Source organism: Mustela putorius, unplaced genomic scaffold (genome assembly GCF_011764305.1).
Source record: "Mustela putorius furo isolate JIRA1106 unplaced genomic scaffold, ASM1176430v1.1 tig00537227_pilon_pilon_pilon, whole genome shotgun sequence".
Classification (NCBI taxonomy): Eukaryota; Metazoa; Chordata; class Mammalia; order Carnivora; family Mustelidae; genus Mustela; species Mustela putorius.
The window spans coordinates 22,632,489-22,656,721 of record NW_025422368.1 but is presented as its reverse complement, the minus strand read 5'-3'; the positions used below and the strand labels follow the sequence as shown (position 1 = coordinate 22,656,721).

General features: G+C 35.2%; 1 protein-coding gene across 4 annotated transcripts in view; it reads right to left on the bottom strand.

The window, feature by feature from the left end:
• RASSF8 (Ras association domain family member 8) overlaps positions 1-24,233 on the bottom strand; it is a 130,017-nt gene that overhangs the window by 9,637 nt on the left and 96,147 nt on the right. For 2 of the 4 annotated variants that reach the window (XM_004776395.3, XM_004776392.3), the window contains one exon: positions 14,243-14,449. In XM_004776395.3, coding sequence (XP_004776452.1) covers positions 14,243-14,345 — 103 coding nt within the window. In that variant the 5' untranslated portion in view covers positions 14,346-14,449. Of the gene's footprint in view, positions 1-14,242; positions 14,450-16,710; positions 16,783-17,078; positions 17,172-24,233 lie in introns of those variants that run through there. The other 2 variants (XM_004776393.3, XM_004776391.3) reach the window with 2 other exon arrangements.

The window sequence follows — 24,233 nt, the reverse complement described above, 5'->3', positions numbered from 1 at the left end:
GAACAGCTCTGCAGTTGGAAGGCCTGTGTTCAAGTCTGGCTCTGCCAGCTAAGTAAATGACTTGCACAACTTATTAAATTTCCTTTGGCTTCCATTTTCTCATCTATAGGGTGAAAATAGTATTTTCTTACTGACAATGTTGTTGTGAGAGTCAAGTGAGATATAAAATATAAAATTATTTTCTAAAATTGAGTACTTCTATACAAATGTTAGTTGTTACTACTGTCAAAATATGTGGGCAGGGGCGCCTGGGTGGCTCAGTGGGTTAAAGCCTCTGCCTTCAGCTCAGGTCATGATCCCAGGTCCTGGGATCAGGCCCCACATCGGGCTCTCTGCTCAGCAGGGAGCCTGCTTCCTCCTCTCTCTCTGCCTGCTTCTCTGCCTACTTGTGATCTCTGTCTGTCAAATAAATACATAAAATCTTTAAAAAAAAATATGTGGGCAAACAAGGGGGAATGAGGAAGAAACCCTACATATAGTAGATTGACTTCTTGGAATAAAAAATATTTCTAGTTGATTTTTCAGGTTAAAAATTACTGTAACTACTCCAAGAAAAAACACATGACAAATCTGCAAGGTTAAAACTGTTCCATGTGTACACACTGCTTCAAAGAACACAGCACTTTGTGTTCTTGGCTTTGCTGCCTATCAACTACTTTTAGAATCTCTTCTCTGGAGCTTTGTGTCCTCATCGGTAATGTGAGGGGTTAGAATAGATCAACAGAGCCTTCTCTTAATTCTCTACGAGGCCAATGGAGCATCTTAAAAAAGAAAATGGAATCATTACATTAGATGAGTTATATTAACAATTTAAAAAACCCCAATTTAGCCATAATTAAATATGAAGCTGATTTTTCCAATGCTTAATGGTACTGCTGCCCTAGGAAAGTATCTTAGTAGAAGATTATTTAGAATTGCTTCTACTGCCAGTTTTCCCTTTTTGTTAAATAACACATATTTAGTGCAATTAGGCAAAAAGAAAAAAAAATCCTATCCAGCAATATAAAAAAGCTTTTATAAAACATAAATGAATTAATAGCTTTGATTTTATTATAAAAATTAGGTTTTAGATAGGTTATGTAAAAGCTAAATCCCATAATCATTATTCTTAATACTATGCTTGGCAAGGCCCTAAAGATCCTATTTCATTTGGAGATTCAAATTCCTCCGGCAAAACTCCTTTTCAATGCATTTTATTAAATGGATACATGTAGTTATACCTGGCACACTATCTTGATAGACCCCTAAGAATAACAAAAAGGAGTATCTATCCATACCCACCTATCTACATATCTGCAGCATTTGTACTTAAGGCTATTTGCACTACCTAGAAATGTATGCCATGTAAGTAATGGTACAAATATAAAATACTGACTATACTTTTGAATAGTTGAAGCAATTGTGTGATCTCAAGGATCATTAACCTCATATAATAAGGAAAATCACATAAAGAGACTTTAACACATTAGTGGAATCTTACTGGATGACTGACAAAAGGAAATAGGGTAACAGATTACTCTGACTCAATTTAAAGAAGAATAGTATGTGTAACTAGAGTATTATGAAGTTTTTGAAAATATACACCAAAACTCAAATACGGGTCACCCAAAAACATTACGCCCTTATTTCAACCACTCTTTCAATAGGGCAAACTTTTTTAAAAAATAATTTTGGGAAATTTCTTAGAGCCATAGAACAAAATCATGATTTAAAAGTCACATCTTGTTATTTATTCAATAAATCTATACTGAACACCAAATATCTGTCAGAAATAATGTTAGGCCCTGGGGGTTCTATTAATCATCAACCCTCTTGATAAGATTTAGTTTTAACTTACATTTGTTTTTTTCTTCAGCTTCAAATACTTATTACCCAAAGATGAATACTGTACATTATTCAAAAGAATATGACAATATGACAGAGAGTTTGCATTAATCTCTTATGAATTTATGCTAACATATCCTCCTGTTTCTGGACATATTAGAAGTAGTAACAGGTCATTCTTAATCATGAAAAATCTATCTAAGCACACTGAGCTTTTCTGATAACAGATACTTTGCTCCTTGAGCTATATAAACATTTTGGATTCTTATATAGACTCCAGTAAACATAACTAATCCTTCTCACTTGATCTTAGCCAAAAGGCTGAGAAGCGATATAACTAATCCTTCTCATAAAGACTTAGAATTCTTACAAGGAATTTTGATCACTGTAAAAGAAATTACATTGTATCATTTTATAGTCTGTTAAATGGTTTTGATGCTTACACATATATATGTATATAAAAATAAAAAATATATTAAAAATAAAAATATATAATATATATGTAATCCTAATTGGTTTTATGAGATAGGCAGTATAGCTTTATGATCCTCAACTCACTAGTGAAGAAATCAAAGCTTAAAGAATTTAAAGCAATCTTCCAAACACATCCAACTATCCTGCAAATTTATCAATGAATTTTCTATAAGTCCTGAATGTAGCAATTAAGATAACTTTTAACCATGGAATGTTCATTTCATGATGACAGTGTCAGAATGTAAATATCTCTGAGTATAATCTATCAGCCAGCTGTGTACAACTCTTAGCTAAATCATTTACAGTTTATTTTCCCAGTGTGTTGATGAGTCACAGGATTATAATGTAGTCACAGAATTACTGCATATTATTTTAGGAACTATGTAAGATTATATGATAAGTTTACTACTATTAAAAAATAATGAAAACATAAAATTTATTGATTTCATAATGATTATTATTTACTTTGCCTATATTTGCTAGGCACTATGCTACTTACTTTGCATAAATAATATTAACCAAAATAACAGCTAGCACTTATCACTATAGACCAGTAAGATTTGGAGGATATTTTGTTAATATAGAATAATCTAACCCATCCTGTCTGATGCATGCTATGAATTACATGTTTTCACATTAATTAATGTTTTATGTAGAAAATCCAAAAGGTATTTAAAAGTATGAATGATTACATTATTGTTATAAATATCAAAACTGTAAAACATGATCTTGGCTATAAAAAAGCAGTATATCTGGGCGCCTGGGTGGCTCAGTGGGTTAAGCCGCTGCCTTCGGCTCAGGTCATGATCTCAGAGTGCTGGGATCGAGTCCCGCATCGGGCTCTCTGCTCAGCAGGGAGCCTGCTTCCCTCTCTCTCTCTCCGCCTCCCTCTCTGTCTACTTGTGATTTCTCTCTGTCAAATAAATAAATAAAATCTTTAAAAAAAAAAAAAAAAAAAAAAAAAAAAAAAAAAAAAGCAGTATATCTTACTATTAAGTGTTTTTATTTCTTATTTCAATATAATTCAATCAATAACTATATTTCTTAACAGATGTCCACTGAGATTACAGGGGGTATAACCAACAGAGTATAATAGTAGTTAAGAGCAGGGTTCTTGAGTCAGACTATTGGTTTGGATCCCAGTACCCTCCTTACTAGCTACAGGAGCTTGTGCAGGTTTATCTGATATCTGTGCCTTAGCCTGATCATCTCTAAAGTAGAGATAATAACAGTGCTTTCCTCATAAGACTGTTATGAGGATTAAATGGTGTGGACCATTTAATTCACAATCCAGTAAATACAAAATGATGCTTTAAAACTATCAAGAATTACGGAGAGTAAAATCTTTTTTTAAAAGCTCATCTAGAGGTATATACAAAGTGCTGCTCATAGTGATTACTCTTAGGAGATAGGGTCATTTTTTTCTGCTTTACTCAAAACAGTCTACAATGAATAGTATTATTTTGTAAACAGATACAGTATCAATACATTTGTAAATTTCTAAAATTGATAATTTATGCATAAATTAAGAGTTAAATGTGGCAATAAAAATATTTTCCTTATCTTCTAAAGGATCATATAATTCTAGAGATGGATGAAACATTAGGTGGTCACTCAGCTCAGTCTGTAATTTATAGGAAAAAAAACTTCAAAAAATTCATTTATTTATGCACAAATATGTAGTGAATGTCTGTTACTTAGGCATGGTTTTAAACTATGAGAATAGATAGTAACAAAACAGTAGTAAGCAATATACAACACACAAAAAGTAAATGTAGGTCTACTGTCCATTATGCAACAGTTTTAAGGCCAGATATGCTAAAAATTCAGAACTTTCTGGATTTTAGAAAGGCAACATAGTGCTATCCTATATGTCTGTAATCAAACATATTAAAAGGTATAAAGTAAAATGTATCAATGTTCACATCAAATGGAATAAATATAAATTAAAAACAGCCTCATATCAAAGCAGAGCAGTTTTTACTATCAAATGAGTTCAAGACATTCCAATCACAGCTAACTTCAAATGAAGTATGATAAACTTCAGGCTTTCAGAAATGTTTAGATTTGAAAATGCATATATTATATGTAATGTCAGGAATGACAGGTGCTTTAGAGAACACTAGAGTATGGCAGATAAAGAGTATATGAGTGTATAAGCATGTGTGTGTGCATGTGTATATGTACATGTGGTCAGGGACATTTTTTGTGAGAAGATGAGATTTAAACAGAGATCCAAGGGAATGAATTATGAAAAGACCTGGGTGCAGAGTATTCTCAGCAGAGAAAAGAGATGAAAAGACTGAGGCAGAGATGTCTTTGGTGTGTATAAGAAGGGACAGTCAAAAGTAAGTGGTACGAGATAAGGTCAGACTGGTAAGGAGATGAAGTATGGATTCATGAGAGTCCTGAAGACCATTATACATATGGACTTTGGAATTTTCTAATATGAAACCACTGTGGATGGGAGGAGGTTTGAGCAGAGGAGTGATATGACTCATATTTTAAAAGTATTACTTTAAAGATAGATACATACAAGATAGATACATCTGCCTTTAAAGGCAGATACACACACACAATGGAATATTACTCAGCCATAAACAAGAATGAAATCTTGCTGTTTGCAATGACATGGATGGAACTAAAGAGAATTATGATAAGTGAAGTTTGCCAGAGAAAGACAAATGCCATATGATTTCACTCATGTGGAATTTAAGAAATAAAACAAATGAGCGTAGGGTGGAAAAAAGAGAGAGGCAAACCAAGAAACACACTCTTAACTACAGAGAACAAACTGCTGGTTACTGGAGGGGAGGGGGGTGGGGGATGGGGAATAGATGATGGGGTTTAAGGAGTGCACCTGAGTACCAGGTGTTGCATGTAAATGATGAATCACTGAGTTGTATATCTGAAACTAATATTATACTGTATGTTAACTAACTGGAATTTAAGTAAAAACTTTTTAAAAGTATTAACTTTGAAGGAAAACTGTAGAGAATAGGCTGGGGGGGACCAAGATGATGCAGGGAGATGAGCTGAAGGCCACTGCAAAAATCTACATGAGAACGGATGGTGGCTTACATCAACGTGTTAACAGGGGCTGTGATGAGAAACAAGATTTTGCATATATACTGAAGGTAGTACAGATAGGATTTGTTGATGGAATGGTTGTGAGATATTAGAACAAGAAAAGAAATGAAGATCACACAAAAGTTTTAATTAAAAGAAAAGAATTTTCATTTGCTGAGATAAGGAGAAGGAAGAAATTTGAGGGTAGGCAATAGTTGAGATACAGACACTGGAAGTCTGAGATAGCAATTAGTTATCTTCTAGAACTGTTTACAATATCGATTAACCACTAGCCACATGTAAATTTTACGTAAAAATTCATTTCCTCAGTCATACGAGCCACATTTTCAAGTACTCAGTAGCTGCATGTGGCTGGTGGTTACCCCACTGGACAGCACAGATGGAGACCACTACCATCCTTGCAGAAAGTTCTACTGGACAACACTGCTTTAGAAACTACGTTTTACTGATTACTTACTTTAGGCAAAGCAATGGTGTAAGATGGATAAGAAGCAGGACCCCTATGTCAGAGGGACTTCCAGAGAAAAGAAGTAAGTATTAAATAGTTAAACTAGAATTAAGTATAAAATGTGCTTGTTTGAAAACTGATTTTTAGGGTGCCTGGGTGTCTCAGTCGGTCAAGCGTCTGCCTTCAGCACAGGTCATGATCCCAGGGTCCTGGGATAGAAGCCCCATGTTGGGCTTTCTGCTCAGCAGGGAGTCTGCTACTCCCTCTGCCTGCCACTACCCCTGCTTGTGCTCTCTCTCTCTGTCAAATAAATAAAGTCTTTAAAAAAAAAATAGAAAACTTACTTTCTTGGGGCCACTCATATGAAACATGGCTTTTAAGGAACAGTCCACTTCACCTTGGACCCCAGCCCCAACCAATTGTATCTATTAAATGCTAACTCTGATCCCAGGACAAGGAGATACGGGAACAAGATCACAAGAAGTGAGAACAGAGAAAAATTCTGAAACTTCGTACTTTAAATGGTACCAGGCAAAAAAGGAGTATGAATCAGAAAACCTTCCCCTCAGTCTCCTTGATTTCTTCCTCCTCTTTTCCTCTCTAATCTTTTGTTAGCCATACTCTACTTAAGTTCTAAGCTACCTGAGGGCAGAAATACATTCTTTTCATATTTGGGGAATATTGTAAAAGCAAATGCATTTTCTGGACTATAACTTGAAACAGATGAACAGTCAAAGGCTTTCTGTTTCACATACAGATTTGAGAAGCAGTTTGAACTGTGAAATAATGGCATTTCTGGGATAGTCTATGGGAGAAACAAGACAAAATACTAGAAAGTGGGAATGTGTCAAAAGCCCAGCATATATAGTGACCAAACACACAGTGCATGGCAGGGTGGTTTAGCTACTTCATGCCACTTAAAGGGTTTCAATTATGTTTTTGTTATTCTGTCTCATAATTTGCATGTGTTCTATTTCTACCACCTAAATATAACCTGTCAAGGTAGTCAAAGATGAGAGTAGAAAGGATTTCTTTCCATATTATTGGATTAGATACTAGATACTAGATATAGATACATTCAGCTGTTACCAAATTATGTTCTGTCTTTAGCTGTTTTCTAATTCGATTCCATTGATTAAAAGCACTGAGTCAAAAAATGTTCACTGCCATATATATTTGCAGATTGTTAACTTATGTAAATATTTTTACATCTTGGTGGTTTCCTTAGAGAAATTTTAGCTTTCCAGGAAAATCCCTCACAATCCCTAATCAAGAGTATATCTTTGATGCTTTCACCCCATGCACCAAAAGTGTGGATTTAAACCCACGAAGGTATTCTACAAGTTGCTTCATTATAAATTTTTTAGAAACATCTGCAGCTTGGTCAGTCAGTCAATACTCTGCTAATAGGATAAACTTTTATTGTGTTCAGCCACAGAAATTCTGGGGTTGGATGTCACAGCATTAATTTTTCCTAACAGCCCCCTTATTATTTCTTACAGAGGAAATAAGGTCAACATGCTATAAAACTCTCATTTAATGTTTAAACTTTGAATACCAATAACTCACATTACAAGATAGAGAAATATATAAGTACACATCAGGAGCATATTACATTTGATGCTGAGAAAGTCTGACGGCACCAGAAAAGCAAGAGTCAACCATCCTCAGCTGGCTGCCAGCTGAGCCATCTCTCAGATGAATTCTGAATTCCATCAAGTATTTATGATACAGAAAAAGAGTTGTTTAGCCAAGTTTGGAGATATACCATAAAAGCTCTGTATTCAAGTTGTCAATTTTTCAAAAACAGGTCTGGACTGAGTTAACAGACAGCAAAAATTGAGGTAGATTCAGTTAAAACTTTTAGCTTGTTCACAAGCAAGTTCAGAATACTATTTAGTCCAAATGGACAAACACACACCTTGTACATCTGGACACTTTCCCCTTGAAATTATGTGCAGAAAATGTGGAGGCCAGATGGACAGATGAAGCTAGGTGCACCCCTCAGCCTCCCTGTATAATACATTTATGTTCTTTTAAACCACTGCCCTTGGTTTGAGTCTCAAATATAACAAAGAAAGTTAGATTTGACAATTGCTAATTTTAGAGTTTTTACTAAGCGGAAAGAACCCAAAGATGAGTATTTTTTTTAAAGATTTTATTTATTTATTTGACCGAGAGAGATCACAAGTAGGCAGAGAGGCAGGCAGAGGGAGAGGGGGGAAGCAGGCTCCCCAATGAGCAGAGAGCCCAATGCGGCGCTCGATCCCAGGACCCTGAGATCCTAACCTGAGCCAAAAGCAGAGACTTAACCCACTGAGCCACCCAGGCACCCCCAAAGATGAATATTTTTATTTAAATAAATTATGTGGGGCTTTCCCCCCCTGATTTGTTGATTCTTCTCAGCAGTCACTGAAGTATATTTAAAAATCTCCCCTGAGAGTGTTAGGTTTCTCTTTCTAGTTCCATTGGTTTTACTTTAATATATAAGTATATTTAAAGATTTTATTTATTTATTTGACAGAGAGAGGGAGAGAGAGAATATGCACAGAGGTAGAAGCAGACTCCCTACTGAGCAGAGAGTCCATCCCAGGACCTTGAGATCATGACCAGAGCCAAAGGCAGACACTTAACTGACTGAGCCACCCAGGTGCCTGATTACATTTAAGGGAATTAACTTGTTGTATATAAGTTTACAATCTTTTATCTTCCTTTGAATTAAGCCTTATGTATGCTAATATAGTAGTCTCTTCTTTGTATTGCCCTCTGTCTTAAAGCTATTTTTAAAATAGTAATACGCCTACATGACTTTATTTTGGTTAGTATTTAATTGGGTCTTGAGACAAAATACCTCTCAGTTCTTATGTTTTACCTTTTTTTTTTCTTTAATTTTTTAATTTTTATTATGAAGTACGGCTGGTATACAATGTTTTATCAGTTTCAGTCAACACAGTGATTTGATTCTGTGTATTATTCCCTGCTCACCACAGTAAGTATAGTTACCATCTGTCACTGTACAATGTACTTAAAATATTATTGACTATCTTGATTATCTACTTTTTATCACTGTGACTTATTTTACAACTGGAATTTTCTACCTCTTAATCCCCTTTACCTACTTGGCCAATCCCCACAACACCTTCTCTCTGACAACCACCAGTTTTTCTCTGTATTTGAAAGTCTGTTTTTGTGTTTTGCTTTGTTTTTCAGATTCTATGTATCAGTGAAATCATTTGGTATTTGTCTTTACTGTTTGACTTATTTCATTAATACCTTCTAGGTCTATCCATGTTGTTGCAAATGACAAGATCTTATTCTTTTTTGTGGCTGAGTAATATCTTGTTACATACACAGACACACACTCTGTTCTCCATTTATATACATCTGTATACACACACGTATATGTACACACACACACACACACACACACTACTTTATCCACTCATGTACTGGTGGTCACTTAGATTGCTCCTGTGTTCTGGCTATTATAAATAATCCTACAACAAACATAGGGTGCATTCATCTTTTCAAATTAGTGGTTTCATTTCTTCGATAAATACCCAGAAGTGGAATTACTGAATCATGATATTTCTACTTTTAATTTTTTGAGGAAACTCCATGTTGTTTTCCACAGTGGCTGCACCAATTTACATTCCCACAAACAGTGCACAAGGAGTCCTCTTTTTTGCCACATCCGCGTTATTTCTTGTCTTTTTGATACTAACCATTCTGACTGGTGTAAAGTGATATCTCATTGTAGTTCTGACTTGCATTTTCCTGATGATTAGTGATGTTGAATGTCTTTTTATGTGTCTGTTGGCCATCTGTGTTACCTTCTATGGAGAAATGTCTATTCAGGTTCTCTGCCCATTTTTAAGAAGATTTTCTTTTGGTGGTGAGTTGTATGTATTTTTAATATATTTTGTATATTAACCCCTTATCAAATGCATCAGTTGCAAATATCTTCTCCCATTCAGTAGGTTGTCTATTCATTTTGTTGATGGTTTCCTTTGCTGTGGAAAAGCTTATTTTGGTGTAGTGTGTGTTTGTGTGTCCTTTATTTCTCTTGCCTGAGGAGAATACCCATAAATATGTTACTAAGGTCAATGTCCAAAACTCCTTTTAGGAGTTTTATGGTTTTGGGTTTCACATGTAGGTCTTTAATCTACCTTGGGGGGAAAAAAACCCACCATGAGCTTATTATTGTGTGTTGTCTAAGAAAATGGCCCATTTTAATTTCCTTGCATATAGTTGTCCAGTTTTTTCAACACTATTGAAGATACTACCTTTCCTCATTGTATATTCTTGCCTCCCTGTCATAGATTAATCGACTATGTAACTGTGGGTTTATTTCTGGGCTCTCTATCTTGTTGTGATGATCTCTAATAGTACCATACTGTTTTAATTATTATGAACTCTGTAATGTATCTTGAAATCTGGGATTGTAAAACCTCCAGCTTTATTGTTCTTTCTCAAGACTGCTTTAGCTATTCAAGATCTCTTGTGCTTCCATACAAATTTTAGACTTACTTGTTCTAGTTCTGAGAAAAGTACTATTTGTATTTTGATAGTGATTGTACTGAATCTATAAATTGCTTTGGACCATATGGACATTTTAACAATGTCAACTCTTCCAATCCATGATTATGGTCCATCTTTACATTTATTTGTATTTCCTTCAATTTTTTTGATCAAAGTCTTAGAGTTTTTAGAGTATAGGTCTTTCAGCTCCTTTAATTTATTCTTATTTTATTCTTTTTGGTGCTACTATAAATGGGATTATCTTAATTTCTCTTCCTGCTACTTCATTATTAATGTATAGAAAGATAGCAGTTTTCTATACATTAATTCTGCATTCTGCAACCATACTGAATTCACTTGTTAGTTCTAACGGATTTTTAGTGGAGTCTTTAGGGTTTTCTATATGTAGTTACGATGTGATCTGCAAATAGTGAGTTCTACTTCTTCCTTATGAATGTGGATGCCTTTTGTTCCTTTTTCTTTTCTGATTGCTGTGGCTAGGACTTCTAGTACTATGTTGAATAGAAGTGGTGAGAGTAAACATGTCTAATATTAGAAGAAAAGCTTTCAATTTTTCACCACTGAGCATGATGTTAGCTATGGGTTTTTCATATATGGCCTATTTTAAAAAAGGATTTTATTTATTTATTTGATAGAGAGTGAGAGAGAGAATGACAGGGAAGAGGGTCAGAGGGAGAAGCAGACTCCCCATGGAGCCAGGAACCCGATGCAGGACTCGATCCCAAGGTTCCAGGATCATGACCTGAGCCGAAGGCAGTCACCTAACCAACTGAGCCACCCAGGTGCCCCCATATATGGCCTTTATTATGTTGAGGTATGCTCCCTTTAAGCCCTCTACTGAGAGTTTTTTTTATCATAGACAGATGTATTTTGTCAAGTGTTTTTTCTGCATCTATTGACACACTTATATTTTTTTTATCCTCCCTCCTGTTAATACGAGGTATCACATTGATTCATTTGTGAATAATGAACCATCCTTGCATTCCTGAAATAAATCCCACTTGGTGGTGTTGAATGACCCTCTTAATGTATTGCTGAATTCAGTTTGCTAATGCTCTGTTGAGGATTTTTACATCTATGTTCATCAGGGATACTGGCTTGTAGTTTTCTTTTCTTTGTAGTGTTTGTCTGGTTTTGCTACTAAGGTAATAAAGGCTGGCCTTGTTGAATGAATTTGAAAGCTTTTCTTCCTCTTCTTTTTTTCAGAATAGTTTGAGAAGAACAGGTATTAGCTCTTTAAATGTTTGGTAGAATTCACCGATGAAGACAACTGGTCCTGGACTTTCATTTGTTGGGAATTTTTTTTTATTACCAGTTCAATTTTCTTACCAGTAATGTATTTCTTCAGGTTTTCTATTTCTTTCTGATTCAATTTTGAAAGATTTTATGTTTCTAAAGATTTATCCCCATTTCTTCTAGGTTGTCCAATTTGTTGCCATCTAATTTTTCACTGTATTCTCATAATCTTTTGTATTTCTGTGGTGTCAGTTATTATTTCTCCTCTTTCATTTCAGACTTTTATTTATAAATACATACATACATAATTTTATTTACTTTCTCTCATTTTTTTTTTTTCCAGAATCTGGCTAATGATTTGACTATTTGATCTTTTCAAAGAACCAGCTCTTATTCTCATTAATTTTTTTTTGGTCTCTATTTCACTTATTGCCACACTAATTTTTATTACTTCATTCCTTCTACTAACTTTGAGCTTTGTTTATTTGTTTTCCTAGGTCCTTTAGTTGTAAGTTAGATTGAGATTTTTCTTATTTCTTGAGGTAGGCCTATATTAGTATAAATATCCCTCTTAGAACTGCTTTTGCTGTGTCCCAAAGATAATGAACAGTTGTGTTTCCATTTTCATTTGTCTCCATGAATTTTTTTTTTTTAATTTCCTCTTCAATTCTTTACTGACCCACTGGTTGTGTAGTCCCCATGTGTTTGTGTTTGGGTTTTTCCAGTTTTTTTTTTCCTTGTAATTAATTTCTAGTTTCATACTGTTATATTCAGAAAAGATGCTTAATATGATCTTAATCTTGTTAAATTTATTGAGATTTGTTTTGTGACCTAAGGTGATCTATCCTAGAGAATATTTCATGCTCATTTGAAAAGAATGTGTATTCTACTGTTTTTGGGTAGTATATTCTGTATATATTTGTGAAGTCCATCTGGCTGAATGTATGGTTCAAAGCCAGTTTTCTTATTTTCTGTCTGGGTGGTCTATACATTGATATAAATGAGGTGTTAAAGTCCCCTATGGTTATTGTATTACTGCGAATTTCTCCCTTTAAATGTGTTAATACTTGCTTTTGGATTGAACCCTTTTAATCATTATATAATGACTTTATCTTTTTTTAAAATTATTATTTTTAAAATTAATTTGTTTTAGCATAACAGTATTCATTATTTTTTCACCACACCCAGTGCTCCATGCAATCCATGCCCTCTATAATACATACCACCTGGTACCCCAACCTCCCACCCCCCTGCCACTTCAAACCCCTCAGAATGTTTTTCAGAGTCCATAGTCTCTCATGATTCACCTCCCCTTCCAATTTCCCCCAACTCCCTTCTCCTAACTCCCCATGTCCTCCATGCTATTTGTTATGCTCCACAAATAAGTGAAACCATATGACAATTGACTCTCTCTGCATGACTTATTTCATTCAGCATAATCTCTTCGAGTCCCGTCCATGTTGCTACAAAAGTTGGGTATTCATCATTTCTGATGGAGGCATAGTACTCCATAGTGTATATGGACCACATCTTCCTTATCCATTCGTCCGTTTAGGGCATCTTGGCTCTTTCCATAGTTTGGCGACCATGGCCATTGCTGCTATAAACATTGGGGTACAGATGGCCCTTCTTTTCATGACATCTGTATCTTTGGGGTAAATACCCAGGAGTGCAATTGCAGGGTCATAGGGAAGTTCTATTTTTAATTTCTTGAGGAATCTCCACACTGTTCTCCAAAGAGGCTGCACCAACTTGCATTCCCACCAACAGCGTAAGAGAGTTCCCCTTTCTCCACATCCCCTCCAACACATGTTGTTTCCTATCTTGTTAACTTTGGTCATGTTCATCATCACTAGCCCTCAGGGAGATTCAAATTAAAGCCACATTGAGATATCATCACCTTACACCAGTTAGAATGGCCTTTGTCTTTTATTACAGTCATTGTTTTAATATCTATTTTGTCTGATGTAAGTATTGCCTCTAAACCTTTTCTTTTTCCACCTCCATTTCCATGGATTATCTTTTTCTATCCTTCACTTTCAGTCTATAAGTGTCTTCTGTCATGAATTTTTCTCTTATAGGCAAGATGGGTCTCGTTTGTTTATTCTTTTTAAATCCATTTTTTTGGGCACCTGGGTGGCTCAGTGGGTTAAGCCTCTGCCTTCGGCTCAGGTCATGATCTCAGGTTCCTGGGATCGAGTCTCGCACTGGGTTCTCTGCTTGGCAGGGAGCCTGCTTCTTCCTCTCTCTCTCTCCCTGCCTGCCTCTCTGCCTACTTGTGATCTCTCTCTGTCAAATAAATAAATAAAATCTTTAAAAAAAAAAAAAGAAAAAAAAAGAAAACATTTTAGTTCCACAAATCATTGTTTAGGATAAACAACAGTAGAAAAGAAGGCAGTGCAGACTCTAGTCTGAAGGTCAGTAAAATCTGGGGGGAGACAGAGAATAAGTGTGTTTATAGATTTTATTTAAGCACGGGGGAATAGTAATAAGTAAAAGTGTACCTGCAAGCTGTATTATGGAACCAAATAAACAAAAAAATAGAAATCTATATTTAATACAAACAACCATAAACCACAAGAGGAAGTATAAACCACTTTATCGCAGATTCTCAGAAAGTCCACTTACCTATTGCTTGAGCTAAGGCTATTACAACCTCCTGGCAAGTTGTAACTTCGGTGACCCCACAAACAATCCTCTGAACTCCATCCACCCATACTTTAAGTTCCATGGTGTAGCAGCCAGTCACCTAAGGGCCCTGAGACTGGTCATCAAGGTGTCAGGTCATGTCGCTGGCTATGGAAATATGGGGAAGGCAGAGTCTTGTGTAGTCAGCTAAAAAGAAGAAAAAACATTTTTAATAAAACGAGTCTTTAAATTTCTTTTACTAAGTATTATGTGAAATAAATTCTAATATCTCATAATCCTACCACCATTAATGACCATGTACATACTTACTTTATAGAACTGTATTTGGTAGCATGAATACAACTATAGTCACCTATTCATGATAGTGACTCATATTATTATAATTTTCATAATTATAATTTTCATCATAAAGTAACTCTAAGAAATCAAAAAGTAACTCTAAGAAATCTTACTTACTTGACTAAGCCCTACTGCTCAACATATAAGCTATTCCTTTCTTAAAAAAAAAACAAAACTCATTAGGATCATTTGTAAGGTTAAAAAACAGCTTTTGTCATTTTTTGAAAAATAAACCAGTTGAACCAGTTTCCATAGCCTTGCGAGCATCTGTAAATGTATCTTCACGACTCCACTGCATTCCTTGGTTTCATGTGTCCCTTGCCTCCCTCCCTTCCCCGAAGGACTGAGAGTGGGGTCTTCAACACTCAAACGCCAACACCAACCACAGCATAAGGCACAAGTGTGCAGAAAGCAGATGATGGAAATTAATTTCTTTATTGACTGACAACTTCCCCATGAATGAACTGCTTGTCCTTTTCTCATTTATTTAACTGGGGTTTGACAGTATTCTTAAATTACAAGAGTTATTCTAATAATATAAACCTCAACTTTTTGTTACACTTGCTGTTTCCCCATTGTTTGATTTTTTTCTTTAAAGCTGCATTATATATATGTCTTTCACATTCTCACACAATCAAACCAAATGCCTTGATTTCTTGTATTGATTAGACTGTTATTATTAACTGGTTAAAAATCAATTGTACATAATTCTTTTTCCTGTAGGTTTTTAAAATCTCAGCTCTTCCTGTGTTAAAACTAATCAATCAATGATTTGTCTACTGTCTTATGATTCTATTTTCTTATTGGTTTTGAAAAGAATGCTAAAGTTTATGAGATGCAATAAACATTGATTTAATTAAAATGATTTAAATTTATTTAAAGGTTGATGATGGAACTGGTGTTTCAGGATCAATGACTTATTGAAAAGCTTATTTTAAAAACACTAAAAACATGTCTAGTAAAAGAGTATAATATAGTCCTTGTGCATTTTCTTAAAAGACCTAAGATAGTTCTAGGCCACCCGTCACCTGGATATATAAGTCAGAACACACATGAGTGAAGGAGAATAAACCTATTGCTCTCTCTAGAGAAGGTACAAAAATACTTTTTTTCATGCTGAAAACAAGGGAAAGGATGGACCGTTTCCCAGTGTGTTGATTTGGCTCCTTCTGCCTCCACACTGAAGTGCCAAGGTGGTTTCATAAACCCCCTGTATGCCCAGAAGAAGAGCCACTTGCCTCTTGACACACTAATTTCCACAACTGTGTTCCTCAGTTATGAAATCCCACAAGAGGCTAAAGTTTCTGGGGTGTGAGGGCGGGGGGGGAGGGGATGCTCCAACTTTATTTGTAAGAAATCTTGCAAATAAAGTTAAACAAATTTTCTTTTTACAGTTCTAGTACTCTGAGCATTTAATAGGCACACTTGAAATTCCAAATGAGAGGTTTATATATGCTACTGTCCCCAATCCATTTAAAGACCATTTAAGGAAAGGAAACAGTCAGAATCTGACTCCTCAGATTCCTGCTGGAAATGCTCCTCTCTTAAAATAAGAGATTTTTCCTTCTCCACCAGGTGCTCTATTTACTAAAAATAGAATATGTATTATTCTTTTTGGAATAAAATTAAGATTAAAAAATGGTCACACATTAATATATTGTATTAAATTAATATGTTAAAATTAAATTATTTTATTAAATAAAAAACTCAGCTGAGTTTAAAAAAACTAAGCTGAATTAAAATCTATTTAATACCTAGTCCATTGTTTTTCATTAAAAGATCTTAAACTTGGGAAACCTAGCAAGAAAGATCTCATTAAAGGCCTCCTCCCCCAAAAGAAACCTATCATTTAAAAGAAACTTATGAGGTCCATTTTTAAGTTTTATAAAGATTTTAGTACACCACCTCTTATTTTCTTATCTTGAATTATCATTGTTTTACCTCAAACTTTTAACCATTAAGTGAATACAAATGAACATAAAGCACATGCATATCTGTTAAATATTACAGAGTATAATAACGTTGTGGGAAAACATTGAGCATAAATAATATTGCTTAGTTGATATAAACTTGCAAGGTGTTTATCCTCTTGATCAGAGACTTCCTACCACGGCTCATCACAGAGAAGACCAGCATCTGCATTTTTCTTCTAACACCATTAATACTTTCAAACTGAAATCCTTAAGGAAAGTAAAAAAGATGCCTTAATAGATCAGATCAATGAACCACATGGTCCAAGATTTTATTTCTAGCAGAGCCCGTTTTCCAAATATGGCTTCTGTCAAGTTTGGGGCTGTACTAACAATCATCCCCCTAGCTTCCCTCAAAATCGTGGTGTTATTCATGAAAGTCATTTGAAGAATCTGTCTTCTCGGTGGAAGCCCCTACTACTCCCTTCTGTGCTGTGGTCTAGAGCCCAACTCCCACATTTGCTCCCAGCCCCAGAACTAGACTAGAGGGAAAACGGAAGTCCTACACTGTAGGTGCGTATGGTGGACTGCTCATCATTGGGACTAAGGACTCAAGAAGCTAAGGGGCTTTGACATCTCAGTTGGAATTTGGAATAAATTTTTCCATGGAAACAATAATGTAGGTAGAAGTAAGGTTCTATTGCAAGGGTATTATTATAGTTGTTATTGTTTTTACCATAAGGTTTCTATATTCAAATCATTATTATTTTAACTATTATAATGAAAAATTAGGTTTATTCAGTAACATGTTACTGGGAACAAGTGTTCTTTAGTTAAAAACTATTTATTATCTTGAAAGCATATTGGAATTAAGCATCTACATTTGTGGAGACACACTCCCCCAAGAACAGTGCTTTAATGAAACAATTTTAGTCAATCCTCATTATTCATGGGTTCCTTATTTGTGAATTCACACACTCACTAAAATTTATTTGTAACTCCAAAATCAATATTTATGGCACTTTCAGAGTCATTCAAAGACATGTATACAGCTGTGAAAAATCTGAGTGGTCTGACCTACACATTTCCAGCTGAGGTCATAAAGAAGCATTATTCTGCCTTCTTGTTTCAGCTCTCATACTGTTGACAAGTTACCTCTTCCCAGTGTATTTCGTGCCATGTTTTGGCATTCTTGTAGTTTTTGTTGGTGATTTCACTGTTGAAAATGGCTCCCAAGCATAGTGCTGACATAAGTATAAGAAGGCTGTGATGTGACTTATGGAGAAAAGTATGTGTTGTTAGGTATGAATTATAGAGCTACTGGCTGTGAGTTTAATGTTAATGAATCAACGACGTGTGTCAAATAAGGTATTTTTTGACAGAAAAACACAGAAAACAAAGTGATGTATTGATCAGCCGATGAAACTGTTGTGACCAAGGGCTCTCACAAAAAACAAGAATTGACTGAAAGCTTTAAAATGATCTAACTTCCTTGTGATGCTACCATCAGGCTACTGCTAAGCAAACTGCATTACCCCCTGGACCCTAGACACAAACATACAGGTGGTTTAGTGCCAATTTTAACATTTCTTTCATGTCCAGTTTTGCTCAATATCTATGGTTATTGCATATTAAAGCATTCTTTATAGAAAGAGCCTACAGATAAAATGTGTTATAATAAAATCTTCACAATCAAACTAGCTATTTTAAATAAAACATTGATGCTAGCCACTAGTTCTTCTGGCACCGTACAGAGATTATGCACAATGAACACTGTATATTATGAAGAGTACTTACTAGAATAATCAGATACCCCAATTCTCTTTTGTACAGAAAGCTAGTTAAAAAATAAAATCTAGGGGTGCCCAGGTGGCTCAGTCAGTTGGGTGACAGACTCTTGGTTTTGCTCAGGTCATGATCTCGGGAGGTCATGGGATAGAGCCCTGTGCTGGGCTCGGTGCTCAGCGGGAAGTCTGCTTCTTTTTTCCCTTCACCCCTCCCCCTACCTGCATATATGCACTCTCTTTCTCCAATAAATTAATCTTTAAAGAAAAAAAACTAGAGGGAGTTTAGATTACCTCATTCTAAAACTAATTTTATGTGAGAAATGAAGTTATAGAGAACAACTATTATGAAGTAAAAAAGTATTAACTTTTTAATAATCAAATGGTGACTGAGGTAAGGAAAAAAATGGTACCTCTTGCCTGTGGGAGATGGAAAAGTAACCAAACATAAAAACAAATAACAACAACAGGAAAAAAACAACCTGGAGAACATGACAAGATGAAGCACAATGAGAGAGAAGGAGAGGGAGGGTGAAAACACATTAAGAAAGGAAAAAAGTGGGTAAGAAAACAGATTTCGTCTAGACAAATAACAGTTTCTGGAAAACTGCCTCAGATGCCAGTCATGGGTTGCTTGCTCCTCAACTGCAGTATTCAGCTGATGCATGTTTACAACACTCTGGTTCTGTATTTTGGAAACCCAGTTAAATGTTCGGTTGCTTGTAGCAAACCCATTATTTTGCTATAATACAGTCCTGTAAACTCTGTCACAGAAAGTAGGTTGTCATAAAAGGCACACAATGTTCAAAAGTGGACACTAAGGCAGAGGACTTCAGCGATATCAATCAAAGCCTCCCAAAATGAGATATTAAGAACAACAGTCCTGTGACATGCACCAAGGAAATAAGGCTCCCCAGTCTAACAATTCTGGGAAACATTTTTCAAAACACGTTGGCTCTGGGAGACCATGTGCAGCAGATACCTCACAGCAGAGAAACTGGTTAAACTCTGTTAAACTAGGACTCAGTGACATAGCACAGAGGATGAGATAGTGGCAAAGAGCCACAATGCGTACAACTACAGGATACAAATGACCAAATTCTGAAGACATGCTATATATAAAACAAGATTTCAGCTAGCCCTTTAATGTATTTTGCGACACCCACGAGTGGTGATAGAGACACTGTGTGAAGCTCACTTGTGGGAACAGTAGAGTACAAATGAGAACGTTTAATAGCTTTTCTCTTTTTCTTATATCAAGTCTTAATTGCCACAATTAAGCTATGCCTTCTAAAGATGGGTTTTGTATTTTTCTTATTAGTCATAGAATTTTTTGATAGTATGTTTTTAAAAGTTCACAATGCTAAGCAATATTTGCACATTAATTATTAAATCCAGTAAACCCATGCTCTTTCCTTTACTATTCATCATCCTCAGGTCACAGCATTTAAACATATGCAGTGAAACATTTCCCAAATTTAATATGTTCAAGTGACGATTCTGCAATTATGGCAATGAAAGGCATGAATACTTACTCTCTGCTAAGCATGGAGTATTGTATCTCACTTATTCCTCACGATACAATTCAGTGGGTTAGGTATCATTAGCCTTATTTTAAAAAGAAAAGTGACTCTCAGTTTAAATAACTCTCACAAGGTCAGAAACCTAGGAATTTAGGGGCATATATTCTAAATTGGGATGAGTAAAGAAATTAAAGCATGAATAAGGCACACTTCTCTAAAAGGAGTCAATGTACCCAAATAAATGTTTTTAAAATGCTCTAAGTTACACTAAGAAATCTCACCTACCATCACTTGAAAATTTACTTTTATTAATAACCAATGATCAGACAACATGTATAAATTTTCCATTCTAGAAGAAAGAAAAGAGTAAACCAACTAAATCATGTTGAGAAACTACAGTTTTAATTCAGAGAACCTATAATAAATAACTGCACATGTCAGCAAAATGAGTGTCTCATGATCAGGTTCATTTTCAGTACTAACAAACTATTTCTCCAGTTTTTGAAAATTACATCCAGATTTATTTTTACAGAGTCTAAAATAAATATGTCTGCATATTTATGATAATTTTTAACTCTTGACTTAAATACAAACCAAAGCTTCTAAGAGATTGCTGGCATTTTCTTTAAGTTTATACCATTAAAAACTACTTTTTGGAAAGAGCCATTTTTTCAAGGTAACACTGATTAGTGGAAACAGAATGTACCAAGGTTCAAATCCTGAGTCTATTACTTACTGTATGACTTAAGTCAAGACACAGAACTTTTCAAGAGGCATTTGTGAGAAATGAAATATCTTTTAAAAATGTATTTAGTGGGGCGCCTGGGTGGCTCAGTGGGTTAAGCCGCTGCCTTCGGCTCAGGACATGATCTCAGGGTCCTGGGATCGAGCCCCACATCGGGCTCTCTGCTCAGCAGGAAGCCTGCTTCCTCCCTCTCTCTCTCTGCCTGCTTCTCCGTCTACTTGTGATTTCTCTCTGTCAAATAAATAAAATCTTAAAAAAAAAAAAAATGATCTTAAAAAAAAAAAAATAAAAAAAAAAAATAAAAATGTATTTAGTGCAGGGCTTAGCACAATATATGAATTCAACAAAAGTTAATTCTGTGAATGGAAATAAAAATTGTAACTTTCAAAATTAGAAACTTCTTTATCATATGAAAAATCAACACAAAAACAAAATTTCAGGAATACTATTTTAATAAGAGCATCTTAAAATAAAGTCATTTTAGTTTATTACAGCATGTACCTTAAGAGCAGCCAACATTCTAGAAGTTTTTAAATCAAGACTAGAAATGATAATTGGGATTAGCATCCATATTAAGAAATTTCAAATGCATCTGGTATAAATATGACACAAATCAAGCTAAAGTTACTGGTATAAAAATACTGATCCTGCTATTAAGACCTAGCTTTCTATCCTTAAAAATGTAAAACTTTACAATGAATATAGGTAGTAATTTTAGTTTTTTATTTAGCACCAAATTTGGTGCTATAAGAGCCATTGCCCTCAGCTGAGTTTCTTATTCTAAGCCCCCCTCCAGACAGCTTATTGACAATATTTTTCTAAATCGTAAGGTTAAACCCGTAACTATGACTTTGAAATGGAAACTTCTCCCATACACAGAGGTGTTAACCAAATGCTCATAAATGAGTATCAAAAATCTTTTGGGAGTACAGTACTTCACCAGACTGATTTCTGAACTAATAATTTAGGTAAAATTTGATCTATTAATTAAAGCTCCCAGTAGGAATACAGCATTTCTATGTAAGTATAATTTTAAGAGGAAGCAAAATCTGTACAACTGCCCATTTTAGAGAACAAAGCGATGTGTTTCCAGTAACCAAGGATAGTGTCAAAAGCAAACTCTGCTTCTAAATAATTCCTTCTACCAGTCTAATATACAACACTATCAATAAGTAATTTCTTGCTCAGAATGGTTACCATTCGTACATTCTAATATCCCATGGACACAAGGCCATGTTTATTAGACTGAATTCTTCTTTGACTTCTTGTTGACAGAACATTACTAAATCAAGTATTCTGCTTGGGAATTTAACTTGGAACATCATACCCTGAAAAGGATCACAGGAGAAGAAGATACAGAGAGGACAGGGAGCCATGAAACAATGGCTTTCCATTGTCTCCATAAAAGTGATGGAAATGAATGAAGGCCAACACACAGAAACATACAATTTGATATAGGTCAAGTCCTCTGATGGCCCCTATGGCCATCATTGTAAGCCAATTCCTTGTGGTCACAGTTTCTCTAGTGGTAGTAGCCCCGAGTCAACTTTAACTTCCACACAAGTACCCATTAGATCCCAGCACATGCCTCTTTTATTCCTTCCTTTCTACCATTCCATCCTTACCATATTCTTCTTCCCAAGGCAAAAGCCAATCAACAGTATGGAGGTTCCTATAAAAGTTGAAAATAGAGCTACCCTATGACCCAGCAATCACACTACTAGGTATTTACCCTAAAGATACAAATGTAGTGATCCAAGGGGTACATGCACCCGAATGTTTATAGCAGCCATGTCCACAATAGTTAAACTATGGAAAGAACCTAGATGTCTATGAACAGATGAATGGATAAAGAAGATGTGGTGTATATATATACAATGAAATACTATGCAGCCATCAAAAACCCCTGAAATCTTGCCATTTTCAATGACACGGATGGAACTAGAGGGTATTATGCTAAGTGAAATAAGTCAATCAGAGAAAGATAATTATCATATGATCTCTCTGATATGAGGAGTTTGAGAGGCAGGCAGACAAACCATAACAGACTCTTTATCTCAGGAAACAAACTGAGGGTTGCTGGGGGGTGGGGTGGGAAGGGAAAAGGTGGTGGGTTATGAACACTGGGGAGGGTGTGTGCTACGGTGAGTGCTGTGAACTGTGTAAGACTGATGATTCACAGACCTGTACCTGTGAAGCAAATAATACATAATATGTTAATAATAAAAAGCCAACCAACAACACACCAAAATATACTTGGCTCTACCTGGCAAAAGTTGTAGCAAGGGAGTTGTGGATTCCTCGTACTGGAGAAACTGGAGGGACAGGCACAAGATGGCATTTTCGCTCTAGGTAAAGGTCAATCATTTCATAGAATTCACCAAAACCAAATGGATAAGATATCTTGCCTTTCAGAGCTAGCAACTCATTGGCTATCAACTTGTATAATCATTTTACTTAACATAGAAGACTGAGGCCTGGTCAAATTGCATCATTTGATCAAGATCACATGGATACAAGTTAGCCAATATGGAATAATACCAGATAATTCTGAAAACAGATATTAAATATATTTACAAATATTGAAATAAATTAAGTGTCCAATATAGAAGCTGTTGAAGGACTTGTTCCTATAAAGAATTCTAGCTAAAATAGACCATAAAATGGGGGTTACCACTGATATAAGAGGAGTATGAAAAAACCATGTGTTGCTGTTCTTGCTAATTTTGTTACATGTTTATGGAAGACAGAACAGTGGGGGACCTTACAAACTTAGTTTTATTGGCACAAAATCTCTTAAGAAATATAAAAATAATATACCAGTGGGTTCCATTTCTTGCTGTAGTATTATAAAAAAGGAAAATAAAAAGCCATCTGCTTTGCACTTATATCTTCTGTTAGGGTCCCAGTCTACTTTGTGGCCAGTTAGAGGCAGTTGGAGGCATGTGTATGGTGCCAAGATCTGGGAGAGCTTAACTCCTATTAGAGCTCCAAGGCCTGGCATGAGGGATCCCATTCTCAAAGTCTTTTTTTTTTCCCCCATTCTCAAAGTCTTAATGCAAAAAACCCCTGAACTATGGCCTTAAGCAAATTTGTGGCTTTCACTATAGTGCTATTTCAAGGTTCTCATCCATAATCATTAGAAAACTGGCAGGGAGCAATGTTATAATGCACTTTAAAATATTACTGAACACTTGGTTACATTTTAAATGACAGACGTAAGTGCACACACATATGTGATATTTCTCCTTGAGCAGATGCACTTTAGTATTTTCATTGTAAACCAACCCTTCAAACAAAAACATACTTTGTTATTTGTGAAACAATAAGAATAAATAGCTAATATAGACTGAGCTCTTACTTTGCAATAGATGAAATGTTAACTATTATATTTAATCCATTCAATACCCATCTATATCTCTATGTGACATGAATTATTTTGATACAAATGAGGAAATGGGGGTATAGAGAAATTAGTAACTCGCCCAGAATCACTCAGCCAGCAAGTGGTAGATCTAACTCTGATAATGCTCATAATTACTGAAAAGTTACTTATATTTATGAAATAGAGTTATTAGTAAAGTTTGCCAGGACTCTGTAATCACCAGTCCTGGCTCAGGACAGAAAGTAATCAAGTAGATGTGACCATAGGACACAGAAATTCTAGTA